The sequence below is a fragment of the Manis javanica genome, chromosome 3 (genome assembly GCF_040802235.1).
Source record: "Manis javanica isolate MJ-LG chromosome 3, MJ_LKY, whole genome shotgun sequence".
Taxonomy (NCBI): domain Eukaryota; kingdom Metazoa; phylum Chordata; class Mammalia; order Pholidota; family Manidae; genus Manis; species Manis javanica.
In genome coordinates this window covers 6,278,065-6,304,520 of record NC_133158.1, presented here as the reverse complement: position 1 = coordinate 6,304,520, position 26,456 = coordinate 6,278,065, and the positions used below count along the sequence as shown (strand labels likewise).

The 26,456-nt window shown below is 37.7% G+C and overlaps 1 protein-coding gene across 6 annotated transcripts in view; it reads left to right on the top strand.

Moving 5' to 3' along the window:
• Window positions 1-3,488: 3,488 nt before the first annotated feature.
• TASOR (transcription activation suppressor) overlaps window positions 3,489-26,456 on the top strand; it is a 49,245-nt gene continuing 26,277 nt past the window's right edge. For 5 of the 6 annotated variants that reach the window (XM_073230737.1, XM_017680202.3, XM_017680201.3 and 2 more), the window contains exons 1-11: window positions 3,490-4,092; window positions 11,091-11,236; window positions 12,986-13,078; window positions 13,697-13,769; window positions 14,213-14,304; window positions 14,757-14,918; window positions 16,890-17,014; window positions 18,412-18,443; window positions 19,171-19,276; window positions 20,069-20,172; window positions 20,252-20,355. In XM_073230737.1, the coding sequence (XP_073086838.1) occupies window positions 3,762-4,092; window positions 11,091-11,236; window positions 12,986-13,078; window positions 13,697-13,769; window positions 14,213-14,304; window positions 14,757-14,918; window positions 16,890-17,014; window positions 18,412-18,443; window positions 19,171-19,276; window positions 20,069-20,172; window positions 20,252-20,355 (1,368 nt within the window). In that variant the 5' untranslated portion in view covers window positions 3,490-3,761. Of the gene's footprint in view, window positions 4,093-11,090; window positions 11,237-12,985; window positions 13,079-13,696; window positions 13,770-14,212; window positions 14,305-14,756; window positions 14,919-16,889; window positions 17,015-18,411; window positions 18,444-19,170; window positions 19,277-20,068; window positions 20,173-20,251; window positions 20,356-26,456 lie in introns of all 6 variants that reach the window. The other variant, XM_073230738.1, reaches the window with a different exon arrangement.

The following is a 26,456-nucleotide window of genomic DNA, read 5'->3' as shown; positions in this document are numbered from 1 at the left end:
TAGGTCCTTTCTTTTTTTTTAATTGAGATGGAATTCTTATATCGGCAAATCAACCCTTTCTAAAGTGGTTTTTAGTATATTGACAAAACTGTGCAGCTTTCATCCTAATTCAGGAACATTTCATCACTCCCAAAAGAAATCCTATACTCATTGGTATTCTGTCCTCATTGCCACCCTCTCTCCAGGCCCTGGTAACCACCAATCTTCTGTTTCAATGGATTTCCCTATTCTGAACTTTCAAATGAATGGACTCATAGAGTATATGGCCTTTTGCATCTGGCATCTTTCACATAGCATAATGTTTTCAAGGTGCGTCCATGTTGTAGCACATGTCAGTACTTCATTCATTTTTATGGCTGTAGTATTCCACTGCATGAATATACCTTTCTTGAGAGCTCTCTAGGTTATTTCCAATCCTTTGCTATTACAAATAACACTTGATAGCCCATTATTAACAACAACACTATCCTGTAATAAGCATTTTGAATGTAAATGGGTATATCTGTACTATAAATTTCCAAAAGTAAAATTTCTAAATCAAAGATTTCTGCTTCAGTAAGACTGATAGTTTTTGCTGAGTTACACCATTTATTTCCTGTCTTCTAAAGTACTGTTTGAGGAAGTGAGGTGAAGTCACATAGTGGAAAAAGCATCATCCAGACTATTTTTGCCACTGAGAAAGGAGGCATTGAGTGGTTATTAAGAGTGTGGGCTTTGGAGACAGGCTGCCTGGGTTAGAATCTTCTTCTGCTGCTTATAATCCAAATGGCCTTAAGAAAGTGAACCACTCTCTCTCGCAGTTACCTTATCTTTTAAAAAAGGGACACCATTAGTACTTTGTGGGAATTAATGAGGCAATACATGTTAATGCTCTTATCCAAGTGCCTGACACACAGAAAGTGCTCAGTGACTCTTCTTACTAGTTTGCTGTGTGCTTTTGGGCTACTGTCTTCCTGTTTTTAAAATGAGGAGTTGTACTGGATTCTTTTTGTTTCCAAGTTGAAAAAGGTGATTATGGTCCCTGGATATTTAATTATATACTGTCTGATACTGTTTCTTGTACTGTGGTTAATGCTTCTTGCATTGCAGTTTTGTCCTTTCCTGAAGGTAGGGGACAACATAGGTTTTATACTTTTAACCTTTGGAAGCCCTTGCTCCAAACCAAGTCCAAGTACATCTGTGGTAGCTCTTCCCCTTGCACCTTCCCCCAGATATGCTGTCTGTATGCTCTGCATATATATACATATACACAAACATGCATATGGATATCCTCTGTATCTTTGTTAGTTTTCCTGAGATAGGTAGGATTTAGCAAATTTGTGCCCACTCTATCCCTCTCCAGTAGCTGACTCTTAACTTTTAGGTCCCTACTTAGCCGTCACGATAGATACAAGTTTTATATACAAGATATATTCTCCATTGAACTGTAAACTCAAGGAGGTAACCATGTCCATTTACTTCACAGTTACATCCTCAGCACATAGCAGTGCTTAGGCCCCCAATACACAGCTAAAAGATAGTTCTGACATTGAACACTAGTAATGTTATTCAGGTAAGCCTAATTTTTTTTCTACCCACAATAATTGAATACATAGTTAAAATGATGTTAAAGCTTCCCAATTTTATGATATCTTATAAGGTGTAATACTGAATTCATTAAAAAAATTTTCAATAAATGATTTGGAACAATTTTTATCCTCTCAACATTTGAGATTCAATCTCTGGAGGACTAATGGTTCTTTCTGGCCTTCATTTGAGGTGCTCTTTACCCCCAATCAGTGTGTTTGCTTCATACATAGCCTATGACTCCTGCCTTCCAAGTAAAGTTGGCTTTTGCAGAGCAAATGAGGAAAATGAGGAAAACCTTAGCTGAGTAGTGGCACCAGTATGCAATTAGTACCTATTTGTCTTTTAATCTGATAAATGAGTTTTTAGGGATGCCTCTGAACCAACAGAAAAAAAAAATTACCATTTGAGGACCTCAACAGCTGAGTCTCTGATCTTCCGTAACCTCCCTTTCATCAGGCAAAGCCTCTTTCCCAAATTCCCCAGTTTAAAAACACATTTAAAATAATGTAATGTTGTCTCAACATAGCCTGCAGTGTTTTCATGAGCATTTTAAAATGTGTTTTTACATTATTTACTGAAAGGTTTCCTGCCATTTTCTGAGCTGATGCAAACAGGCTGGCAAGCTGTGATGTCCGTATCAGCTGGTAAACAGCGGTGATATATCACAGGATATAGGAATCCGACTTTCCTGATGCCCTTGGGAATATTCTTTAAGTAGCAGCCACGTGGCAAGGCCGAGGGTTTGATTATAATTACAGGTTTGGAGACAGCTAGAGTTTGACAATGGAGATCTGGGTCCTAGTCCTGGTTTTGCTGCCTGGAGACTCTGAGCAAAATGTCAACCCTCATTTCTTCATCTATGAAATGCATAAAGCTGCAGGGCTGCTGTGAGGATTAGGACCTAGAGAAGCAGTCAAGGGCAAGTAGTCGATCAGAGTTCAACAGACCTGGCTTCGAATTCTGATTTTGTTAATTTATTCAGCGTCTTGCAACCCGTATTTTGAATTGTGCTAAATAGTGTCTCCCTGATACCTGCTGTGAGAATTAAACGAGATAATGTATGTAACTCGCTTTGTCCAGCACTTGGCATACAGATAGCATCCAGTAAACATTGTCTGTACCACAATAACCCATAATAATAGTTTCAAGCTAGTCAGCACAAATTATTTAAAAGGACTTCCTCTAGATTGTCAAATTGTTTTAAGGGCAAGCGACCACCTGCTGTTTTTTAATGTGGCTGCGAATGTTTATCTTTCTTTAGTAGATGTTCTCTATAGGAAAACTGAAAACACCTGAGGACTAAAATCTAAAAGCCAGCAGCCCCTCTCCCTTCAAGCTCCCCAGAACCAAATCCAGTTAACACTAGGCTAAGCCAAATCAAGGGATCCCGGGTACTGACTGCATGCTGTTGGCGGGCGGTGCATTCCGACCCTTTGAGATTAAGGGGGTGCAGGTGAGAGCAATTGCAAAGATGCAAGATCTGATGGGAATGGCTGGTCGCGGAAGCCGCCCGAGGCGATCGGCTTTCAACCTCATCGCTGCTGGCCCTGCTCTCATCTCCTCCCCAGGCCTTTATACGCATGCAACTATTTCTCAAAGCCGCATCAGCCGCATCCGCTGCTGGAATCCAGTTTTGGCCACTTAAATCTCGTGAGTGAAGAAGCGGGGTCTTCTGGCCGCGAACGGGCGACGCCTGCGCGCCGGGGGCCGGGCCGAGCGCGCCATCCCTGCCCGCAGGGGCGGCCTGGTGCGGCCCGGGCATCCGCGGCCCGGCGCGGCGTCGAGATGCTCGCGGGCGTTGCGGGCGCCCCTTTTGGCGGGCTCCGCAGCCCCGAAGCTCCGCCCCCCGGCGCGGGCCTCCGCGCTTGCGGAGGCGGGCGCCGCGCGCCCATTGGCGGAGCGGCTCGCGGTAGCCCCGCCCCCTCCCGGCCCCGACGCGAGCACGTTGGGCGGCGGGGGCAACCGAAGAACTAACTGCCCGAGCGAGAAGCGGCGCCTGGGGCCGGGTGGCACGGTTGGGGCGCCCGCCTTGGGGCCCCCGAGCGGCTGCTGGGTCGGGAGCCACGGTCACGGGGGGAAGGGGGTGGGTGGGCTGAGGGCAACTAGGCGGCGAGGACAGCCCGCCGCCCCTTCCCCCCAGCCCCGTCGACCTTGTGGGCAGAAACGTCCCCGGAGCCCGTTCCGCCGGCGCGATGGCGGCTGCTACCGAGACGGAGGCCTCCCCGCCGACGGACGCCAGCTGGGAAAGTGGCGGCGGCGGGAACGACGAGCTGAAGCAGGCGCTTCCGGAGCTGGAATCCTCCCCACAAGATGGCGGCGGCGGCGGCCAGAGCATCGCGGAGCCCGGCGGCGGCGCCGGGCCTCAGGAGACGGCAGCGTCCTCGGCCGCCCCGGGCCTCGGCCACGAGCAGCCTCAGGACTCCTGTGAGGCGGGCGCGGCCGCCCTGCCCAAAGGCCCCGAAGAGCCCGAAAGGCCCGTTAAGAGGAGTTTTCAGATCCCCAGGAAGAGCAGAGAAAAGAAAGGTGGTGCTTCCCCTCCTCCCCAACCCCTCTCTCTCTCCCCCTCCATCTTTCCATTAGAGCCTCTCTGTCTCCTCTTCCCACACCCACCCGAGACACGTAAACACGCCTGCAGCGCCGGCCGCCCGCGGCTGCGCGTGGTGCGAGAGGAGGGCGGTGGAAGCACGCGCCCCTGCTCCCCCTCGCCCCGTGGAAGCTGGAAGCAGCTCGGGTTTGAAGCCTGACCGTCAGGCTGCAGCTCCCAGAGGAAAGATGGTGCTCGGCGCCCCTCCCAACCCCGGAAGGCAGAGAAGCTGCTGGGCCCGCCTAAGGATGCTTCTGACACGCCTCGCCGTGGCAATGGCCCGTGGCCATGGATTCGGGGCTTTCCCCACGGCCGCTGCGTCCAGAGGACCACGAGTGCTGCTTCCTGTGGAAGTTCTTCAGCTCTCTGTCTGCTTGGAATCTGCTCGATGTCAGCGTCTTCCCTTGTTTAGAATCTCCCATTAGATGTGATCCACGCACACTGCTGTTTTCCATCACACTTCATTTCCATGTAGATTTTTTCCCCCCTTGTTTTCCAAGCGTTGGATTAAATAGGTCTCTCTCTCTCTCTCTTTAAACCCAAACTTTAGTATGATTTTTTTTTTCTTGTACTTGAGAAGAATGGGAAGGTAGGTTCTTGGTGCAGTAATTTCCCTGTGGGAAAAGAAAGTGGAGGTTAGCTAATGCCCCTCAGAGTCACCAACTTGATCTTGAAGATGAGTGAACTTCAGCCGTAAGAAGTCCAGTCTAGTTTTTTTGGAACCAATACAGGAACAGCTAGCACGAACTACATTTACCCTTTTTATAAACTTAATGCCATATTGTGACACATTTCTAGTGGAGATCATAATTAGTATTATCGTTTTCTACTGTAATACTGTATTTTGACTTATCCAGTGATTTGAGATATTCTGGATTTAGTCCAGAGCCTCATTGTTTTACCGCGTGATTCAGTTTTTCATCATTTCCTTTGGGAATAGTAGGAATTTTACTTGCAGAAACCTTTATTTGTAATATCAGTCTTAGGAAAGACTTAGAATCTTGAGTGAAGCGCTTCCTCTGCTTGTGCGTAACCAGCTCCATTTGCGCAACTGAAATTATTAGAACCTTTTAGCAATAAGATGCAAATAAAGCCAGACTGTTAACTTCTATTTGGATGACGCAGCCAAGGAACTCCTTGGTGTGAGAAACCATGTTGACAAAGGTGAACCCTTTTGTCTACTCCCATGAGGAATGTTTCTAGAAAGATCTGGTGAGTTAATGTTACGTGTTTTAGGGTTGAAGAGGATACTTGTAAGGTCAGGATTGTCAGTTCCTTTGGTTATTTAGATGTATGGAATGGTCTGAGGAAAGGTAGATGCCCGGCCTAAATTATCAATTGGAGGAGAATAGGTTGGAAGTACATTCAGGTGGACTCTGTTTATGAAGTAGGAGATTGAGCTCTTTTCTTTTTTCTAGCTTGATAAAATTTTGTCTTATTTTTTTTTAAAGGTTTCAAGTACCTAAGAATATGGTTTATGGTACATCATAAACCACGGATGTGTACCACCTTTTGACTTTTGACAAAGAGCTGGCCTAGAAACCCTCAGTTTGGTTTGGAATGGGGAAAGACTAGGAAATTTTGGAAGGCACCATGTGTGCCTGTGGTTTTTTTTTTTAATGAGGAAAATCCAGAGCTTGCTGTAAAAACAGACTTCATTTGAACACGCTTAAAGTGGATATAATTGAGGAATTAGGAAACAACACCTAGGTTTCTCCCCTGAGTCTGATGCTCCTTGGGGAAAATTGTTTTACGTTTTCACTTAGAGGCAGATGGTTCTTAACCTATCTCCTCCTGTCAGGGAGATTGTGGGTAAGGAAAATGTAACAGTGGACTTTTTCGGCATTCAGTAAAAAAAAATGTGAGTAATTTTTAACTTTTCTGAACATAGACCGAGCGGCAGCCGTTCAAATAGTGCAGTAACGATTTAAATACAGCTTTAAGACTTAAATGAGCAGCTATTTTGCCACCATAGGCTTTATCCTGTTCCAAGCTGAGAAGAGTTAGTGCTTGGTGATAGAGTTTAATAGAAAAATTCAGTTTTTCATAATTAAAAGTTTTATCGTGAACAGTGTAGAGGTGCCGTTAGTTTCATACTTCATCCCAAAATCTCTTGGAAGGCTTGAAAGTTACCACTTTATAGGATCTGGCTAGGTATTTGCTGTTTTCATCTCGAGTCTTTTATCATGAATATTAGATCATTTTCAGTAGATGGCTCTGCTTGAACTTTTCAGTATCAAAGGTTCTGTTGCGTTCGTATTTTAATATGGCAGACCGTTGCTTGGGACGGATGTTTTGGAGAAATGTAACATAAGGACTTGAATATTTCTGGAACCTTAAAGGTAAAAAATACTGTGAGATTTGTAATGTGTTGACTCAAAATGCTTTTGGTCTTGCATTGGTGTTTCAGTAGTTATGTATGAATTATGAATGATTGGGTTGTACTACCATAGATTTCCCTTCATAGAAGTAAACCTGTAAGCAGAATCCACTATATGAAACATTTGATAGGTGTATGCAGATTTTAACTAATGGAGGTAAAATTTTTTTTGACTTATTCCCAAATCCAAAAAAAGAAGTTTCAAATTTGTACTTACCTCTCAAGATCTCTGCCAGCATATTCATTCCTAATTCTTCATTATGTTTAATTTTGATTTAGAGATGAAACACCCATTCCTGAAGTGTTGTCTGTAGCAATTTTATTACACTGAGGAAAAGCGATTTTTACAATGACTTAATGTAAATTATTGTGAGGAACAAATGGATATTTACTGTAGTTTAATCCTTATTATAAGTAGGTATCAGAGATGGATTCAGAGAGAAGTGCAGACCACGTGATCCCCAGTGCAGCTGCGTTTTCCTTTTTTCCCATCAAATATTTAAATTAGAATATACATTTCATAATGTCCATTTGTAGATTTGATAATGGTCTGTATTTTAAGTTTAGCTGGTATTTACAAACATGTATACGTGGTAGTTTTTAGGTATATACACACAATACAAATCCAGAGATTGGCATTGATACTGATTTGGTAAAAGTAATTGAGGAAAAATGTTTCTTCGATTAAGGAACAGAATTACCACTTGACCTAAATTTTATGTCTATCCCAACTGACTAAATATAACATTAAATCCTTGCATATGTTTTGTATGTTACCAGTAATAAAACATATTTAATAGTAGTATGGACTGGGAGTCAGGAGACTTGAATTCGAGGTCTCATTCTGTGGTACAGTTTCCTCATCTGAATTAGAAATATCCAAGGCCTTTCTTACTGTGTTTTTCAATGCTATAAAACATCTATAATCAGTTTTGTCAATGGAAACCTTGTGAATTATCAAAAACCAACTTTATCCATATCTGTGACATGCATTTGATGGATGTCCTGTAAATAAGTAAAGCTAAGAAGAGCTATTTAACTGCTGTTTAGCTTTATACATCAAAAAAGGGCATTAGTTACAACTTTTGGCCCTTTTAAGTGCATTAGAGAAATACATAAGATATTTGAGAGTAGACATAACGAGGGAAAACAAAATTCTAGACATAACTCTTAGAGCTTATTTCCTTCTTCAGTGTTCTATATGGTTTCCTGGTCTAAAATGAGGAAACAATTACATTGTTCCAGCTCTTGTAATGATTAGTTTCAGCTCATTTATGTACGTTTTTGCTTTTATTTTAGTCCAGGATACAAGATTTGGAGCTAGGTAGCCCAACTGCCCTACTCATTCAATAACTAATACTGGGCCAAGTCGATTGATAGCTGTTACAGTTTTCATTTGTGAAATGGGTATAATGAAGTTCATAGGATGGTTTTGATGATTAAAAATACATGTAAAGCCAGTGAAGACAAGTAGTGATTCTATAGCATCTTACTACGCTGATGGATAGTGACCATAATGGGATGTGTGTGGGGGACTTGGTGAAGGGGGGAGCCTTGTAAACATAATGTTCTTCATGTAATTGTAGATTGATGATAAAAAAAAATTGCAAGAGTAAAGGTAACCACAAGACCCAAAATAAGGAACTTTACTAAATGTCAATATATGCATCTACATAGGAAACATAGGATCTACATTTTTTAATTCCTGGTTATAAAGTATTTTGATTTGTAACTGAACATACCAGTGATAACAATAAATGTCAATGGGCTTTACTTACCTATTAAAAACATTTACAATTTGGCTTACAATATAAAACCCAAGTATATGTTCTATATCAGACACCTACCTAAAATAATTTTTCAATTATTCTAAAAATAAAGGCTAGACAAAGGTGAAAAAAAGCATGTAAAGCTCTTAGTACAGTGTCTGAAAAGTAGTGTGACCCACTATTGGTTAGACTTAATAATAGAATCCAGGGAACAGTATATTGGATACTGGCCTCCTTAAGTAAAAGGGATGATGAGTAAATAAAGTATTCTGTTCCTCATTTTTATAGTCACAGGGCTGAAATAATGGCCCGTAATTACAATTATGATGTATATATTTTCTTAAAAAATCAGTGACATGGGGTATGCTTATCAGGGTGTACATAATGTTAAGGGCAAAATAGGCCACCAGGAAATGGACATTCAGAACATAAACTTGTTAAATTTCTTAAGTGTTACCAGCTCATTGATTTGAAATGCTTAAAAATAGTTACAGCATAATTTTATTTTTGTAAAAATAGTTGGGTAGAAAAAATAGAGACTATGGTCTAACTAGTAAAGCCACCTGAGGTATTTGAAATATAAAATGCCTAGACATAGCTATCTATTGAGAGACCTAAAATCTCAGCACCTTCCATATTTTTCATTCACAAGAAATTTTTTCCCACTGGCAGTCTACTAGGGTACATCTGATAAAACTATAGGACATTGCTTTGTAATGAAACAAATGTTAAATACTTTTTTTAGAATAATTTGTTAATTTCTATATGACTGTATGACTTAAATTTTCACTTGTGATTAGACTGTGGAAATAATTGGGTCAGTTTAAGGAAAACTAGTTTTATAATTTTGTGCAAATTTGAAGCCATGTGATACTTTTTGGCATATTTAAGACATCTGAAGTCACTTTGCTTAGAAATACAGAAATCAATTATGCATAAAACCCAACTTTTAAAATCATGCTTGGCTCATTTTGGGTGTGGAAACCTATAAAGGCTATTTCACATGCTGTTTTCCCTGCCAAGTTTTTCCCAGTTTAGTTGGGGACAGTCAAAAAGATAACAGTTTTTACTACCACATCCTGTAAAATAGATTTGAGTTGAGAGTATGTATTTCTCTCTTGAGCTTTCTTGTCTGTATTAGTGAGTTGTTGAATTTGTGAGACCTAATTTAAAATGACAGTTTTATTTTGTAGTTGTAGAGTATATTTGTATTCGGTATAAAATCTTGACGAATTTGATTATCATTTTCTCTACTCACCTATTTAGTCATTTAGCTTAGAGTTCTAGCTACTGGTAAATGTTAAGGTAATGAACAAGGCAGAAAAAGTTCCCACTGGCATGGAGCTTATAGTCAATAGATACTGAATATATTCATCTGTCAAACTTGACTGTAGGATACTTTCTGTGTTTAATACTTTTTGAGTGATTTATTTTTTGCCCTGCTTATTTTCAGTGTCTTTGTTTTACTGTAACTATTTTGGCTTTCTTACTTTTTCTTTTAAGTGTGCGATCCCAAAGTAATGGGATCCATTCGTTCAACACACATTCTATCACCGAAAGCTACATTTTTACAGACACTTGTAATATACATGGTTTGGTAAATGAATGGATGAATGCTCTTATCATCTGACACCATGTTCTTAAAACCTAATGACTATACAATAAAAACAGTTGATTAGTTGCTGTCTAGTACCTTGGAGAGTATGTACAATGAGAACATGACATTTTCAGAAGTGAACTAAAAGTATTTTATGACATTTACTGACACTAAAAATTATCTTGAAGAAATAAGGTAGTAGAGTATAAGTTTCTATGAATGCTTCTATCTACAAGGAAAAATCAAATTGTTCCCTTTAAGTTTGAGAAAAACTTACAGATTTGGTGTTTGAAATCTAGGAAGTTAAAACTATTTCATGCATAAAATGGAAAGTTGAGGTTATTAAACCAGTAATCCACTAAGAACAAATTGAATATTTGACTATTAAGCGTTTTAAAGTTTAAATAGGGGGTAAAATAGTTGGAGGAGTGGGGAGTAAAAATGTCTATTTGTCTTTGCATCAAATGCTGTACTCAGCTTTTTCCGTGTGCTGTCTCATGTGGCATGTGGCATATAATGATTAGGATAGCTAGAGTTTTTTTGTTTTTTAAATAGATGGGAGAACTGAGCTCATGTTTTATAAAAGTAATTGATTTACCCACAGTTTCCACAAAGCCAGTAGATGTTAGATCTGATATTTGCATCCAGGTTTGAGTCCAAAGCTGCACATCTTTCCATTTTACAAAGTTTTCATAATAAATGTCCTACTATATATTGGTAATACCAGAAATCACTGGATGTAGCATACTTTATTCTAACAACTAAATAGAATCATTTTATTTTATAGACACCTAAGTGTCTTAAATGTTTCCATGCTTTCATTTATGGTGTGAGCAGACCTAGACATACTGCTTCAGTATAACAGTTAAAAATAGGAAATCATGCAAGTTGTTAGATGCACAGGTTCTTACGAGAGTCTTTAAGCAATTTAAGTATGTATCATCCCTGATGTTTGCAAAATTGTAACCTCTGTCTTCATGTGTAATGCCAGCTGCTTTTTGCTGAAGAAACTGATCAGTAGGTAACTAGTTGTACATTTTCTTCAGTGAATTAATGTTATCTTTGCATTTCACAAAATAAAAATAGCCCTCATGCTTTTTTTTTACTTTATTTAAAAATTATATTAACCCACAAAAATATAAGAATACATTTAAGGTGGAATGATCTTAAAATTAATGTTTTCCATTTTAGCACTTTTTCAGCCATTAACTCCAGGCTCTCGAGAATTTGAAGATGTTTTAAATATTCTCCATTCATCTTACCTTGAACCAACCTCAGTAACAAATTTTAACTACAAACGTGCTTGCTTGATACATAATGAGCTTTTGGAAAAGGAGGTATGTTTTAAATTGTGCATATTGTAAGATTCTTCAGATCCAGTGAATAGCCTGGAATTTGTTTTACTTCCTGTTCTTTAAAAATGCTTCAGTTTTTAGGAAAACCAAATTATGGAATTGAAAACAAACTTTAAATGACAGATTTTTTTCTCCCAAACGTTTATAGCGCTGTACTTATCTGCTCTGTTAAAGTATGATTATGTAAAGTAACTTCTTTTACTAAAAATAAATCCGAAGCATAGGGATAGCTTACTGCACAATGGCTCTGTTGTAAATTCATCATGAGGCTTTTTTGCTCTTTCATGTCCATGTTAATTAAATAGAACCTCCAATACTATGTCCAAATGGAGAGATGGTTAGTGAAATCAAATGTGTATTCAAAACATTTTTTTAGGATATACTTAATTTTTTCTCCAGTTATTAACAAGTAACTACATTGTCTTAATGTCCTCACCAGAAATTCTTAGTGAAAAAAATGTGAACAAAGAGGAACAGTTAAAGCATGTCAGATAGTGAACTGAAGTTTTGTGCACAAATTAGATTATTCTTTGGTTTGATTTAGGAAAACCCAGCAGGTGTAATTCTTAGGTAATACAATTGAGATGTTTAGCAATCTTTGATACGTATTGTTTTCTAATATACATGAAATACTATTAATTTTGTACTTTTATGAGTCGGTTAACTTAGTGCCAGAATTTAGCTTTGAATGAATCCCTAAAGTGGATGAATGTTACTGGCTCCCAGAGAAAATTAAGCCTTGGTAGTTTGATGTGGTTTCGTGGTATTTATAGAGATTATTAATTTTATATGAAAATTTAGCCTAAAGTTCCATTAATTGTAATGTTGAAGAGTAATGGCCTGAATACCATATATAAATCTATTACATATGGGCACCATATTCAGAATGTACAGTTGACCCTTGAACAGTATGGAGGTTGAGACATCCTCCCACCATCAAAAATATGTGTATAACTTCTAACTCCCCCCAAAACTTAACTAATAGCCTACTTTTGACTGGAAGCCTTACAGGTAACAAACAATTGATTATACATGTTTTGAATGTTTGATGTATTATGTATTATATTCTTAAACTAGCAAAAGGAAATTTTTTTCAAGTTGGTGCAAGCCTCCAAAATTTTTTCCAATATGTTTACTGAAAAAAATCTGTATAATGGACCTGTGCCATTCAAACGCCTGTTGTTCAAGGATTAGCTGTATGTTTATTTGCTTGTATCTAAAAGGAAAGCCAGCAGTGTAGGGTGACTTAGAGTTCAGATGTACTTGGACCAGATCACTCTTTTATCCTGGAAATATGTATGGAGCATGTCTTACATACTTGGCATTGAGCATATAGTTAAAAGAAATGAGACATTTGTTTCTTTTCCTAATTGAGTTTGTAGTTTAAAAGTTGGTCATTAAACAGAGATTAGTTAAAACACCTACTGTATGCAGTACACCATCCTGAGAAAATGAGAGATCCAAAGATAAATAAAACTTGAAGATCTGTCTGAGAGTTGGACGGTGGTTCAATATTAATAGAAATTTAGTTACATTGATAAACACCAAATGCTTATTTAACTAATAATTAAGAGGCAAGTATAATAGGGAAAAAATTGAAGTGCAGATAATTACATGGAGAGAATTTCTACTTAGGTAGATTTGGAATTTCTTAGAAATAAAGTTACTGAAACTCTTGGCTTGAAAAACAATCATGTACTAAGAAGGAATTATAGTTTTAATTTTGTTTAGTTTACAGAAAAGCGAAGAGAACTGAAGTTTGATGGTCGTTTAGATAAAGAACTTTCAGAATCTTACGCATTTCTGATGGTTGATCGATACCAGGTTAGTGAACCTGTTTTATAAAAAACAATTGGAGGATGTTTCCATTGTAAGTTACTAATTTTTCAGTTCAATAATATACTTGGTAATTACAAACTAACATTTTCACAATGTATAAGGGAGCAAACGATTTTGTAGGGATAGATATTTCATTATTTTGTCATTTATTTTTCAGATGTGCATTTTTTCCCTGACCAAACCTTTTTTCCCCCTACAATGTGCTTGATGGTAATTTTCCCTTCATTATAATAGATTATCTTGTATATTGTTGATTATATGTGCCAGGAATTGTTTTTCTCCTTTAATTGAAGATGTTTAGGTGGAGTTTCTTTCTCCTTAAATATTTTGCCAGTCTAATTCTGTCTAAAAGGAGATGTTTGTATATATGAGTGGCATTAATTTTGAGTATCTGTCACACACATCAGTGTAAATGAAAATGGATTCCAGGTATGGTTACATTAGAAGGGTAAGCCAGTTTCACATTGATACTTAGTCATAAATTGGCATGTATGTAAAACTTCTGTAATGTAGAACATAGTTTAGGCTTTAAGCAAATTTACAGATTACTTATTCATGTTTTTAATGTATTGTAATACAAGATGAAGTGTTTTGTTTATTTAGGTTCAAAGCATATGTGAAAAAGGATTACAAGTGGGCCAGTCCAAAATAACAATTCTTGGCAGTCCTTCCATGGGTAATTTTTTTTCTTTTTTCATTTATGTACTATTTAGTTGACACTTAAAAATATGTTATCTAATTTTGCTGCAGTCCTTATACTTAAACTCGTGTGCTTTGTCATGTTCTCAGGAAAGAAAACTAGTTTCAGGTTCTTCAATGTAAAGCCAGTTTTATCATTTTTGCGTACTACTTACATGTAAAATAATGTGATTTTGCATACTCCAGACTGATTAAACATCATCTTTTTTGTCTTAATCTAGTCCTAGTGATTTTGAAAATTTGATTAGTTTCATGTTTGTCTGGTTTTGTTTTTGCTCTGGTTAAATAGTAGCTATCTTTACTGTCACTACGTTTTTAAAAAGGTGTCATATCTTTTATGTATTATCATTAGGTTAAATATTTGGATTCTTTTTTGTGTTTGTGTCTATGTTCAAATTCTTTAATTTTTCTGTTTACTAGGTATCTATCTATCTCGGTATGCTGATTTATTACAAGCTAATCCTTTGGAAGCTGGGGCAGTGGGCGATGTTGTTCTTTTTAAAATAATGAAGGTAATTTCAGCTTTTACATTTCCTAGATTAAACATTTGATTTTGAATTTTAGTTTACCCTGTGTTTAGGTGTTTGATTAAATTGAAGATTATAGCTTGCTTGTGCTTGAGGTATACAGTTGTGTTTGAGAGTGGTCTGCCAGCTTTGATATAAGCTCAGCTTACTTCAAAGTTTGCTTTCCTTCCCAAAGAAGAGACGGTAGTGTGTTGGTAATGTACTGGGGCTAGTGAAAAGTATTGTGAATAAATTTTTACTTCCTTGTTTTTAAACAGTCCTAACATTTTTTTTTTCATGGTTAACTTTTTCTTACTGCTTCAATATTGATAGAAAATGTGGGGCACTGGGAAAGGACTGTTAACACAGGTGATCTAATATAAAAGTATTCTGTAATACTAATTTCATATCATCAGCAACTAGGTTTACGTAGACTGAAAAGGTTTTCTCTATTTTAGGGTAAAGTAAAGAGTATATACGACTCCATGGGTGTAAAAAGTTTGGAATCTGTATTGAATAAAAGTGCTCTGGACCCAACCCCAAAGCATGAATGTCATGTGTCGAAGAATGCCAGTAGAGTCACATCACTTTTGGCCTATCGAGCCTATGAGCTCACTCAGGTAGGTGCCTGGATCCATTTTTAGTGTTATGACCTCATATTGGTTTGTCACCAAATCCTTGAAAATGTCTCACTTTTAGTTCCTACTGCCACCACTGCCGTCTAGACCGGTTTCCACATAGTGTTGCGTACTCCTGTGTCTCACTGCTGTTGCTTCAGTGTTTTCCTGGACTGCTCAGGAACATGCAGTGGCTCCCCAGACTCACAAAGTGATACTCAGATGCCTTACTTAGTCTAACTCTCCCTTCCTGTAGATTATGACCTCCATGACCTCCATCGTGGGTTTTTTTTGTTTGTTTGTTTTGGTATGATGACTGCCCTCAACACACCTCATTTTGTTTTGAAGCCTTGGCTTCTCCTGGTCTAGAAATACCTCCTGTGTAATAAGGTACTTAAGGCTTTGTTCACATGTAATTGGTGTACAGTAAACTACAGAGACTTAAAAGTTACAGTGATTGATGAATTTTAGTTGTGTATTTTTATATGATTAACTGCAGTAGTCTTCCCCATTATTTGAGGGAGATATATTCCAAGACCTCCAGTGGATACCTAAAACCACAGATAGTACTGAACCCTCTGCATACTGTTTTTTTCTACACATATCTATGAGAAAGTTTAATTTATAAATTAAGCACAGTAAGAGATTAGCAAAGAAAGTAACAAACTAGAACAATGATAACAGTGCTGTTATAAAAGTTATATGCATGTGGTCTCTCTCAAAATAACTTACTGTACTGTACTAACCCTTGTAACGATGTGAGATGATGACATGCCTGTGTGGTGAGATGAAGCAAGGTGAGTGACACCATCATTGTGATGTAGGCAGCATTCAGCTGGTAACCTCCTGACCACAGATCTGAAGGAGGATCGTGGGCTTCCATACCACAGTTGACTGCGTGTGACTGCAGAAAGTGAAACCCCAGATAAGGGAACTACTGTGTGAAATAATGTTGTTCTTTTTAACAAACACATAAAAAATGTATATATGCAAAGAGATTCGGTGTGAAAAACAGTGGTGCTAACGTCTCTGAGAACATTCTTTAATTTTCACTTTTATTTACATAAAATAAAATGAATACCTGTTCCTTTCTTTTGAAGAACCTGTTCCTGTTGTTGGGTGCTTTTAGCAAAAATTATATTCACCAGTCATCTGGGTCAATTCATCTGATTACCTTCTGGACAGTAGTAGAATTGGTAGATACGAGATATAACTATAAAGTAATAATTGGTTTTTCTAGCAGAACTTGTAAACTGGCTCAGTGTTTACAAAAAATCTCCAGGCATTTCTAGAGCAGCGTTACTGAACATTATTTCAACGAAATTATTGAAATCAATAGTTTGCTAAGAGAGTGGACTTTGACAGTGCTTTGTTTATAAAGTAGGACATTGTTTTAATGAAAATCATTAGTCTACAGGTCATGGAGCCCTCATGTAATGAGTGTTGTGAATAGACGAAGGGAAGGAATAGGTACACAGGCGGGGGAGGGTGTGCTGCCCTGTCACCAGGGTTTGCGATCTCTCCCATCTCCCCTTTGCTGCTTTGCCTGCAGCTGGAGCCAATAATGTGTTTTTCTTTTGAAATAATGAACAAAATGGTAGTTTGGTTGAGATTATTTCTAATATTTTCCTTTTTTGTATCAGATTGGCTTTTCTGGGCTGACCTGGGAGCTTAGGCTCCATTTGCAACATTTTTCTAGGAAATTTGTTGCATACTTTCTGGGGTCAGCTCTGCAGAAGTAAACATTTTTAATACCTGTTAGTATTCTGGCATCCGATACATACAGAAGCAGAACGTTTTACATCAGAATGAATATGAAGTGCAAATTTTTTAGTTACATTGACACACAGTGCTTACAGGTGTTTTCTGTTAGAGGCATTTAAATGATATATTTCTCAAAAATCAGACAGATAAAGATTTCACTCCACATGTCACCTTTCTCAAGAAACTAATTTTGTGTTTTCTTATTTTTAGTATTATTTTTATGAGTATGGCTTTGATGAGCTGAGGCGAAGACCAAGACATGTGTATCCATATGCAGTTGTGTCTTTTACTTATAGCGATGATACACAAATTCCAAAGTTTGCCCCTTCATCGAGGTAAGACTTAGGAGTTGTGGACATCATCCAGAGTGGAATATTACTAACCCTGCGCTGCTGAGTTAGGAGGAGCACCTTGTGTGCCTTTCCTGTTTTTTACCCCTTGAAATTAATCAGATACATGAGTATTCATGGTCATTGTGGAAATACAAACTAAAATTTAGTTAAACCTCAGTGGTTAGCCTTTTTTTCTTGATAGTGAAGGTTAAGAGTGCATAAACATAGGGGTGCATATGTCTTTGAATCAGGGATTTTGTTTTCTTCAGGTAAATCCCTAGAAGTAGAATCACTAGGTTGAATGGTATTTCTATTTTTAGCTTTTGAGGAACCTCCGTACTGCTTACCACAGTGACTACACCAAATTCCCACCAGCTGTTTCTGCACATTTTTCTACATCCTCACCAGCACTTTGATTTCTTGTCTTTTGGATAGTAGTGCTTTTTTCATGTGAGTAAATAGCCCTGGAAATCACCATAGCCACAAGTACCAGTTCACATAATCTTGTCTACACAGCTGTATTTTTCATCCTTTTTGTGGTTGTATATGATCTCCGTTACACATTTACTATAGTGCCTTTCAACAGTGAATCTTTAAAAGACAACCATTACTTAATAATTAAGAGATCATACCCCCAGGAATAATGACTGAATTTTCTTTGTCTCTTCTTTGATTCCACTGTTGCTCTCCCTGTCATCTAAAATGAGCATTGATTGAATGCTCCTGCCTCAGGGCCTTTGCATTTGTTCTTCCCTCTCTTTCCCCAATTAGCTGCATAATTTTTAACTCTTCAGAATTCTCCTTTCCTTAAAAGCAGTGTTATCAATGAGGCCTTCCATGAATTTTTTTCTTTTTTTTTAACACCCGTACCTTTAGTTTCTTTTTCTCCATAGCACTTAAAAACCATTATCTAGGAAACTGTATACTTAATTTTTGGTGGTTGTCTTCCTCATGAGATTGTAAACTGTGATGGCAGGGTCTGTGTTCATCCCTATAATCCTGTTATATAGAAATGTGCATGGTAAGTAAATGGAGCTTAGTAATACTGAATGATTAATAAATATATAGAGAGAGGCTGTTTCCTCAAATCTCATCACCAAAATAATTGATAGACTTTAATGGACCCTTATTCTCTCCTAAAAGGATATTTTTTGGGAAAGTGTGCCCTTAAATCTGGGCAACTATTGTAATTTGAGCCTAGTGTGTAATTCTGTTTTTTTCCAGATAGACTTGCATTTATTAAATATAGTAAATAATTGGTTTGTTCTTCTTATTTGGGGGAAAGATTTAATTCTCTTGGATAGTATGACATTAAAAATAGCATTTATATCAAGGTCCTGAATGTTAACTTCATGTTGTTACCAATCAGTAATGTTTTCTTTTTAAAAATTTATTTGTAGATCTAACAGCTTCAATTCAGATAGAAACACAGGTAAGATTATTATATTTCTTCCCTTTTAGTTTTATACACTGAGCAAATAAGTACACAGAGTAAAAAATTAGTGAAGTGCTCTTTTATTTTGAAAATGAATGAGAATGTGCACAGTGTGAGAAAAGAGGATAAGGCCATGTTAGGATGTAGCACCAGCATTTGTCATCCAAGCATAAGATCACCACTAGAACCTGCTGCTTCTGGAGTAGACCAAGGGATTTTATTAGCACTTTGATAAATGTGAAAAATAAAGTTTCATGACTCAGCCTTTTAAAAACATTAAACATGTCAGAGGTTTAGGATTTAGAAGAGGTAGAGAAGATTAAAGCAATATTGACATTTCCATCTTAAAGTTTCTCCACAATGAAAAGAGTGACTAGTAAATATTAGACACTGGGGGGATTTTTGTATAGTTAACTGTGGAGGCCTTTGGGGGATAAAAGGGCAGTAACAGTTTTGTCTTTGGTCCTTTGCTTTCTGATATGAGGAAATTTAGACAAATTTTTTATTCTTTGCAGCCACACTAATTTTTCAGGGGAGAAGATACGTGAAACAAAAATCCTGATATTTGAACTCTCCTATAAATAGAATGTCAAGGGTGTTTTTTTGTTTTTGTTACTGTTCTGCTTCAACCTTGTTCTTAGGCATTTTCCCCCTCATTTCTAGTAAATAAGTTTGTTTCTGGGTTGCCAATAGGCTGAATGGTGTTGTGATTCTTTTTATTTAGATAAATTCAGCTACACCTTGTGGAAAGGACAGCTTTTAAATAAAGGAAAGCTTTTGTGTTATATTTCTCTGAGGTCAGCCACTCGTGCTTTTTTGCCTATCAAGCTGTAAGTATGTCATAAGAAAATTGCAATTAGTACTTGCTAATTCCATTTCTCTTGATTTTTCCCCTTATCTTGACAAATTTTACTTTGGTCCATGTGAACTTAAATATAAACATTGGTTTGTTTTAAAAAAGATGGGTTTGGTAACTTTGGAAACTTAATTGGCAAAATAAGCCTTCTGCTTTTCTGTCTTGATTTGTTGATGGGTTAAATAGTTGTACACATTTATGGCATAAAACTTAGTGATTTCAAATTTTAAAATTGATTTTTCAAAGCTTTGTTTCACTAGGTATATTTTCATTTAACAATTTGAACATGATAGACTTGAAAGTTACCAGTTCTTTGTTGGAAACAGCTTTGATGTGCTGAGTTAAAATTTCTAGGCCTTTTTTTAGTCCTGTGTAACATACTAGAATAGAAAGGCCTAAACCGATCTGCTTCTGCTCCCACAGTAAAGGTTATGGGTCTTCCTAAGTGTTTGAAGATTATTTTAACAGTTTATACTTGTTTTGCCTTAAATGAAATGACAACCTTTTATCCTTTGTGGTTGGTAAAACTGGCATATAAGGATGAGCTTCTGTCTTAAAGATGGAAATTTGGTAATATGAGAGTATCTATCTACCTATGTATATATCTGGGTCCCCCAAATCGTTAAAATAAACATGCTAATATAAGTATGCTCTTGTTTTCCATCACGATGTTTGTGTGTGAGAGACAAAGAGGGGCAGAGAGAGATAACATTGCTAGAGTAGAAAACACAGGTAAGATGAACATGCTTTTTCAATTTTCTTTCAGTCCTGAGAAATTAGATGTTGAAACAGTTATGAGTATTGATCATCTGAAACAGAAAATCCCTCCAGCACTCTTTTATAAGGAAACATACTTAGGTCCAAATGAAGGTAAAGTAATTTCATTTTATTAAAATATATAAGAAACAGCTGGTTTAAATATTCACAATGTATTTTTTTCTTATGTCAGTTTTGAAGAATGGAATGTATTGCAGCCTCTATGAAGTTGTAGAGAAGACAAGAATTGGAAGTAACATGGAGAGTTTACTGCAAAAACTAGAGAAAGAAAAACTTGTGAGTAGAAGCTTTTAAGATACCCCCGTCTTCATTAGAAATATGCCTGTTACTAAGTGATTATACTAATATTTCAGTTTACTTCATTTTTGCCCCTGAAAGTCCCCCAAGGTGTGTGGGACTCAACAAATATTCATTGAATATAATTTTCTTATGTAGAGTTTATAGTTCAGTAAAGCATGAAACTAGGAGATTGTTCTCCTGGATTATGCGGGATGATAAGTGGAGTTATTCAGAGAGTTGTGGTTTGTTCCAGTAGAGACGGCCATTTTGGAAGATTCAAAAAGAACAAGGCTTTGGTGAGGTAGATGGGATGAAAGAATTCTAGAGTCACTGGGGGAAGGTGGTAGAACATGAGGCTAGAATGTGTAGGTGTGCTATGTCCTGCAGCATTGTGCAGGCAGTGTTCAGTTGTTGGAAGTATGGACTTGATCCTAAGAGCAATGGGTTTTAAGGGGAGTGGGATGAGATTTTGATTATGTGTGCAACATGATATCTATGTTTTGAAAGTTTACCATGGTTACTCTGTAGAGAATGAGTTGAAGTGGGGAGATGAATAGGGGACTTACAGTTAGAGGGTGGTTATGGGTTGGAAGAGAAAGGTAAGAATGATGGAAGAGATTTACTAGGCAGTCCACAATTGAATAGAGATGGAGTATATAGAGTTTGGGTAAAGGATTAGGTCAGGCATCAGATTGTGATGGGAACAAATGGAAAATTAATGTGTGGTATTATATACAGTTCAGCTGAAGGAGAGGAGGTTGCAGAGAAGGAGAGGGGCTCTCCCAAGGTTTCTTGTAGCATGGGACAGAGGAGCTCATGTGTGTGTTGAATGAGCCATTCCAGTAAAGAGGGAGAGAAGGTGTTTTGCATAAGTATGCCATTTAATACGTTTTTTAGCAACTGACTGACTTTTATTCCTCACTTCATTGAGCCTGTTTCCAAGTAGCAAATGGATATTTATGTCAGTGATTTGCAGACATTTTTAATGGCTATGTAGAATTTGTTTATTTAGTTGAAATATCATTGATACACAATATTATATTGGTTTCAGATATATAACATGGTGGTTCAACAGACCCTTATTATTAAATCCTCACCCCTTCTAGTGTGGTTAGTGTCAACAAAGAGGGATATTATAGTTCAGAATTTTTGTGCCCCTTTCTCCCCCTTGTGCTCCGCAGCCACCCATCCTGACCCCTCCCTCATGGTGACCACCAGTCACTTCTCAGTGTCTGTGAGTCTCCAGCTATTTTGTTGATTTTGTTTTGTCTTTCTCCATACACCCTCTAGATCGATCTATGTTGCAAATGGCAGGATTTCTTTTCCTTTTTATGGCTGAATAATATTCCATTGTGTACATGTACAGCATCTTGAACCATTCATCTATTGCTGTACACTTGAGTTGCTTCCATATCTTGGCTGTTGTAAAAATGTGGCAATAGACATAGGAGTGCATATATCTTTTTGAGTCGGAGATTTTGTTTTTTTTGGGTAACTTCCTAGAAGTGGAATCACTGGATCAAATGGTATTTCTGTTCTTTGCTTTTTGAGGAACCTCCATACTGCTTTCCATAGCAGTTGTACCAATTTACCATTCCTACCAACAGTGTAGGAGGGTCTGCATTTCTCCACATCCTTGCCAGCATTTGTTGTTTCTTGTCTGTTGGATATTGGCCATCCTAACCGGTGTTAGGTGATATCACATTGTGGTTTTTATATGCATTTCTCTGATGATTAGTGATGTGGAATACTTTTTCATGTTCCTGTTGGCCATCTGAATTTCTTCTTTGGAGAAGTGTCTGTTCAGATCCTCTGCCCATTTTTTCATAGGTTATTTTTGGCGAGGAGTGTTGAGGTATGGATGTTAACCCCTTACAGGATCAGACATTTATGAATATATCCTCCCATACTCTGGATTGCCTTTTTGTTCTGCAGATGGTGTCCTTTGCCATACAGAAGTCTTTTAGTTTGATGTAGTCCCATGTGTTCGTTCTTTATTTTGTTCTACTTGCCTGATGAGATGTGTTAAGGAAAAAGTTGTTCATGTTTATATTCAAGAGGTTTTTGCTTATGTTTTCTTCTAAGAGTTTTATGGTTTCATGACTTACATTCAGGTCTTCGATGCATTTCAAGTTTACTTTTGTGTAGCTGTCCAGTTGTGCCAACACACGTTGTTGAAGAGGCTGTTATTTCCCCATTGTATATTCATAGCTCCTTTATCATATATTAATTGACCATATATGTGGGGGCTTATATCTGGGCACTCTGTTCTTGTTCCATTGATCTATGGGGCTGTTCTTGTGCCAGTACCAAATTGTTTACTGTGGCTTTGTAGTAGAGTTTGAAGTTAGGGAACGTAATCTTTCCAGCTTTGTTCTTCTCAGGATTGTTTTGGCTATTTGGGGTCCTTTGTGGTTCCATATGAATTTTAAAACTGTTCTAGTTCTTCGAAGAATGCTGTTGGATTCTAATAGGGATTGCATTGAATCTGTAGATTGCTTTAGGCAGGATGGCCATTTTGACAATTTAATTCCTATCCCTGAGCACAGGGTGTATTTCCATATATTGGTGTCTTCTTTCTCTCGAGTGTCTTATAGTTCTCAGGGTATAAGTCTTTCACCTCCTTGGTTAGGTTTATTCCTAGGTATTTTATTATTTTTGATGCAATTGTAAGTGGAGTTTTTTTCCTGATTTCTCTTTCTGCTAATTCATTGTTAATATATAGGAATGCAACAGATTTCTGTGTTAATTTTGTATTTTGAAACTTTGCTGAATTCAGTTTAGTTCTAACAGTTTTTTGGTGGGGTCTTTAGGGTTTTCATGTCATCTGCAAACAGTGACAATTTAACTTTTTCCTTATCAGTTTGGATGTCTTTAATTTCTTTGTCTTGTCTGATTGCCATGGCTAGGACCTCCAGTACTCTGTTGAAAAGAAGTGGTGATAGTGGGCATCATTGTCTTGGTCCTGATCTTAGAGGAAAAGCTTTTGCCATTGAATATGATGTTAGCTGTGCATTTGTTGTATATGTCCTTTATTATATTGACGTTCTTAAACCCTCTATAAGCATTTTTTTGAGAGTTTTTATCATGAATGAATGTTGAATTTTGTTAAGTTTGCTTTTACAGCAACTGTTGAGATGTTTGTGTGATTTTTGTCCTTTTTGTTGATGTGGTGTATGATGTTGGTGGATTTTTTAATATTGTACCATCCTCGCATCCCTGGAATAAATCCCACTTGGGCATGATGGATGATCTTTTTGATGATTTTAATTCAGTTTGCTAATATTCTGTTGAGTATTTTTGCATCTGTGTTCATCAGGGATATTGGTCTGTAATTTTCTTTTTTTGTGGTGTCTGTCTAGTTTTGGTATTAGTAATGCTGGCCTCATAGAATGAATTTGAAAGTATTTCCTCCTCTTCTACTTTTTGGAATACTTTAAGGAGGGGTGGGCATTAGCTCTTCTTAAAATGTTTGAAAAAGTCAGCTGTGAAGCCATCTGGGCTAGGAATTTTGTTCTTAAGTAATTTTTTGTTTACCAGTTCGATTTCATTGCTGGTAATCAGTTTGTTCAGATTTTCTGTTTCTTCCTGGGTCAGTCTTGGAAGGCTGTATTTATTGGAAAGTTGTCATTTCTTCTAGGTTATCCAATTTGTTGGTATTAAAATTTTTCATCGTATTCTTTAATAATTCTTTGCATTTCCATGGTGTCTGTAGTGATTTTCCATTCTCATTTCTGTTTATGTGTGTACACTCTTTTTTTCTTGGTAAGTCTGGCTAGGGTTTTATCTATTTTGCTTATTTTCTCAGAGAAACAGCTCATGCCTTCATTGATTCTTTCTTTGTTTTATTATTCTCAGTTTTATTTATTTCTGCTCTGATCTTTATTATATATGTCCTCTTACTGACTTTGGGCTCTATTTGTTCTTTTTCTAGTTTCATTAATTGTTAGTTTAGATTGTTCTCTATTCTTGAGGTGAACCTGTACTGATAAATACTTTCCTCTCAGAACTGCCTTTATTGCATCCCACAGGTTTTGGGCTGTTGAATGATTGTTTTCATTTATCTCTCTATATTGCTTAATCTATTTTAACTTGGTCATTGATCCATTGATTATTTAGGAACATGTTAAGCTGCCATGTGTTTGTGTGTTTTTTTTTGTTTTCTTTGCATAATTTATTTCTAGTTTCTTACCTTTGTGGTCTGAGAAGCTGGTTGGCACAATTCCAATCTTTTTTAATTTTTTGAGGCCCTTTTTATAGCCTAGTATGTGATCTGTTCTTGAAAACATTCCATGTACATGTGGGAAGAATGTGTATCCTGCTGCTTTTGAGTGGAGTGTTCTGTAGATGTCAAGTCCATCTATTCTAGTGTGTCATTCAGTGCCTCTTTCTCCTTACTTATTTTCTGTCTGGTTGATTGTCCTTTGGAGTGAATGGTGTGTTGAAGTCTCCTAAAATGAATGCATTCTATTTCTCCCTTTAATTCTGTTAGTATTTGTTTCACATATTTAGGTGCTCCTATGTTGGGTGCATAGATATTTATAATGGTTGTGTCCTCTTGTTGGACTGAGCCCTTTATATGTAATGTCCTTCTTTGTCTCTTGTTATTGAAATCTACTTTGTCTGATATAAGTACTGCTATTCCTGCTTTTTTCTCCAAGTTATTTGCATGGAATATCTTTCCATCCCTTCACTTTTAGTGTATGTCTTTGGGTTTGAAATGAGTCTCTTGTAGGCAGCATATATGTGGGTCTTATGTTGTTCATTTTTTAATCCATTCTGCCATTCTGTCTTTTGATCGGTGCATTCAGTCCATTTACATTTAGGGTGATTATCGATAGATATGTACTTGCTGCCACTGTAGGCTTTAGATGTGTGGTTACCAGAGATTCAAGGATAGCTTCCTTACTATCTGACAGTGTATCTTAACTTGCTTATTACTCTATTTCAGACACAGTCTAAAGGTGGTTTTCTTCCCCTCCCCTTCTCCCTCCTCTTCCTCCTCCACTCTCTATATATGAGGTGTCATACTCTGTACTCTTTGTGTATTCCTTAACTAACTTTGTGAGTAGTTGATTTAATTTTGTATTTACTTAGTAATTAATTGGTCTGCTACCTTTATTGTGGGTTTATTTTCTCTGGTGACAGCAATTATTTCCTCTAAGAAAGTCTCTGTCCCTTTTTCTCTCTCTTTTGGTACTCCTCTAATCCAAATATTGTTCTGCTTGGATTGGTTGCAGAGCTCTCATTATTCTTTCATTCCTGGGGATCCTTTGTTTCTCTGTGCCTCAGCTTCTTTGTTTTCCTGTTCTCTAATTTCTGGTTCATTTACCATCTTCTCTACTTCATCTAATCTGCTTTGAAGTCCCTCCATTTTATCTATCATTTCCGTACTGTTTTTTTCAAATTTTCTCTTTGTTGAAGTCCTCCCTGAGATATTTAGTATTTTTCTGTAGGTCTGTGAGCATGTTTTTTACTTTTATTTTGAAGTCTTTATCAAGGAGATTGGTGATTTCGGTTTCACTAGCCCTCCTTCTTGTGTTTTTTTTTTTTAAATTTTTGTTTGGACCATTACTCTGTCTCTTCATTTTCTTTAGTGTTTCCTTATGGGATAATAGGTTTATGTAGGATTAGCCCTCTAGTGCCCAGGAGGTCAGTTTCCTGTGTGGTGCCCCAGCTGTTGGTGTGCAGTGGATCTGCCTAGCTTGTGGTGGTCTGATTGCAGGTGGGCTGTGTGGGCTGTCAGCTCATCACACGAGTAGGGAGACTACTCTCTGGAGCTGCCATCTGGGCCTACCCCAGTGGTGGGGATGCTTGCAAGCAGGACAAGTGCCTGCCAAAAGGGAAGAGCTCCCAGTGCTGGGCTGCACACGTGCTCTGGCTGCAGGGCAGGAACTGCCCCACCTGGCCCGCTGTACTGGCAGGGCCTGGCAGAAAGGACTGGCACCTGCCGGGAGGAAAGAGCTCCTAGGGCTGTTTCTTGCATGCAGCTGCCAGCTGGCCCAAAATAGGGTTGAGCAGGCTGGGCATTCTCCCCCTGCTTACCTGGGTGTAAAGTTTGATTTCACTGAGGGCAGGCTGCGGAGGTATTGTCCACC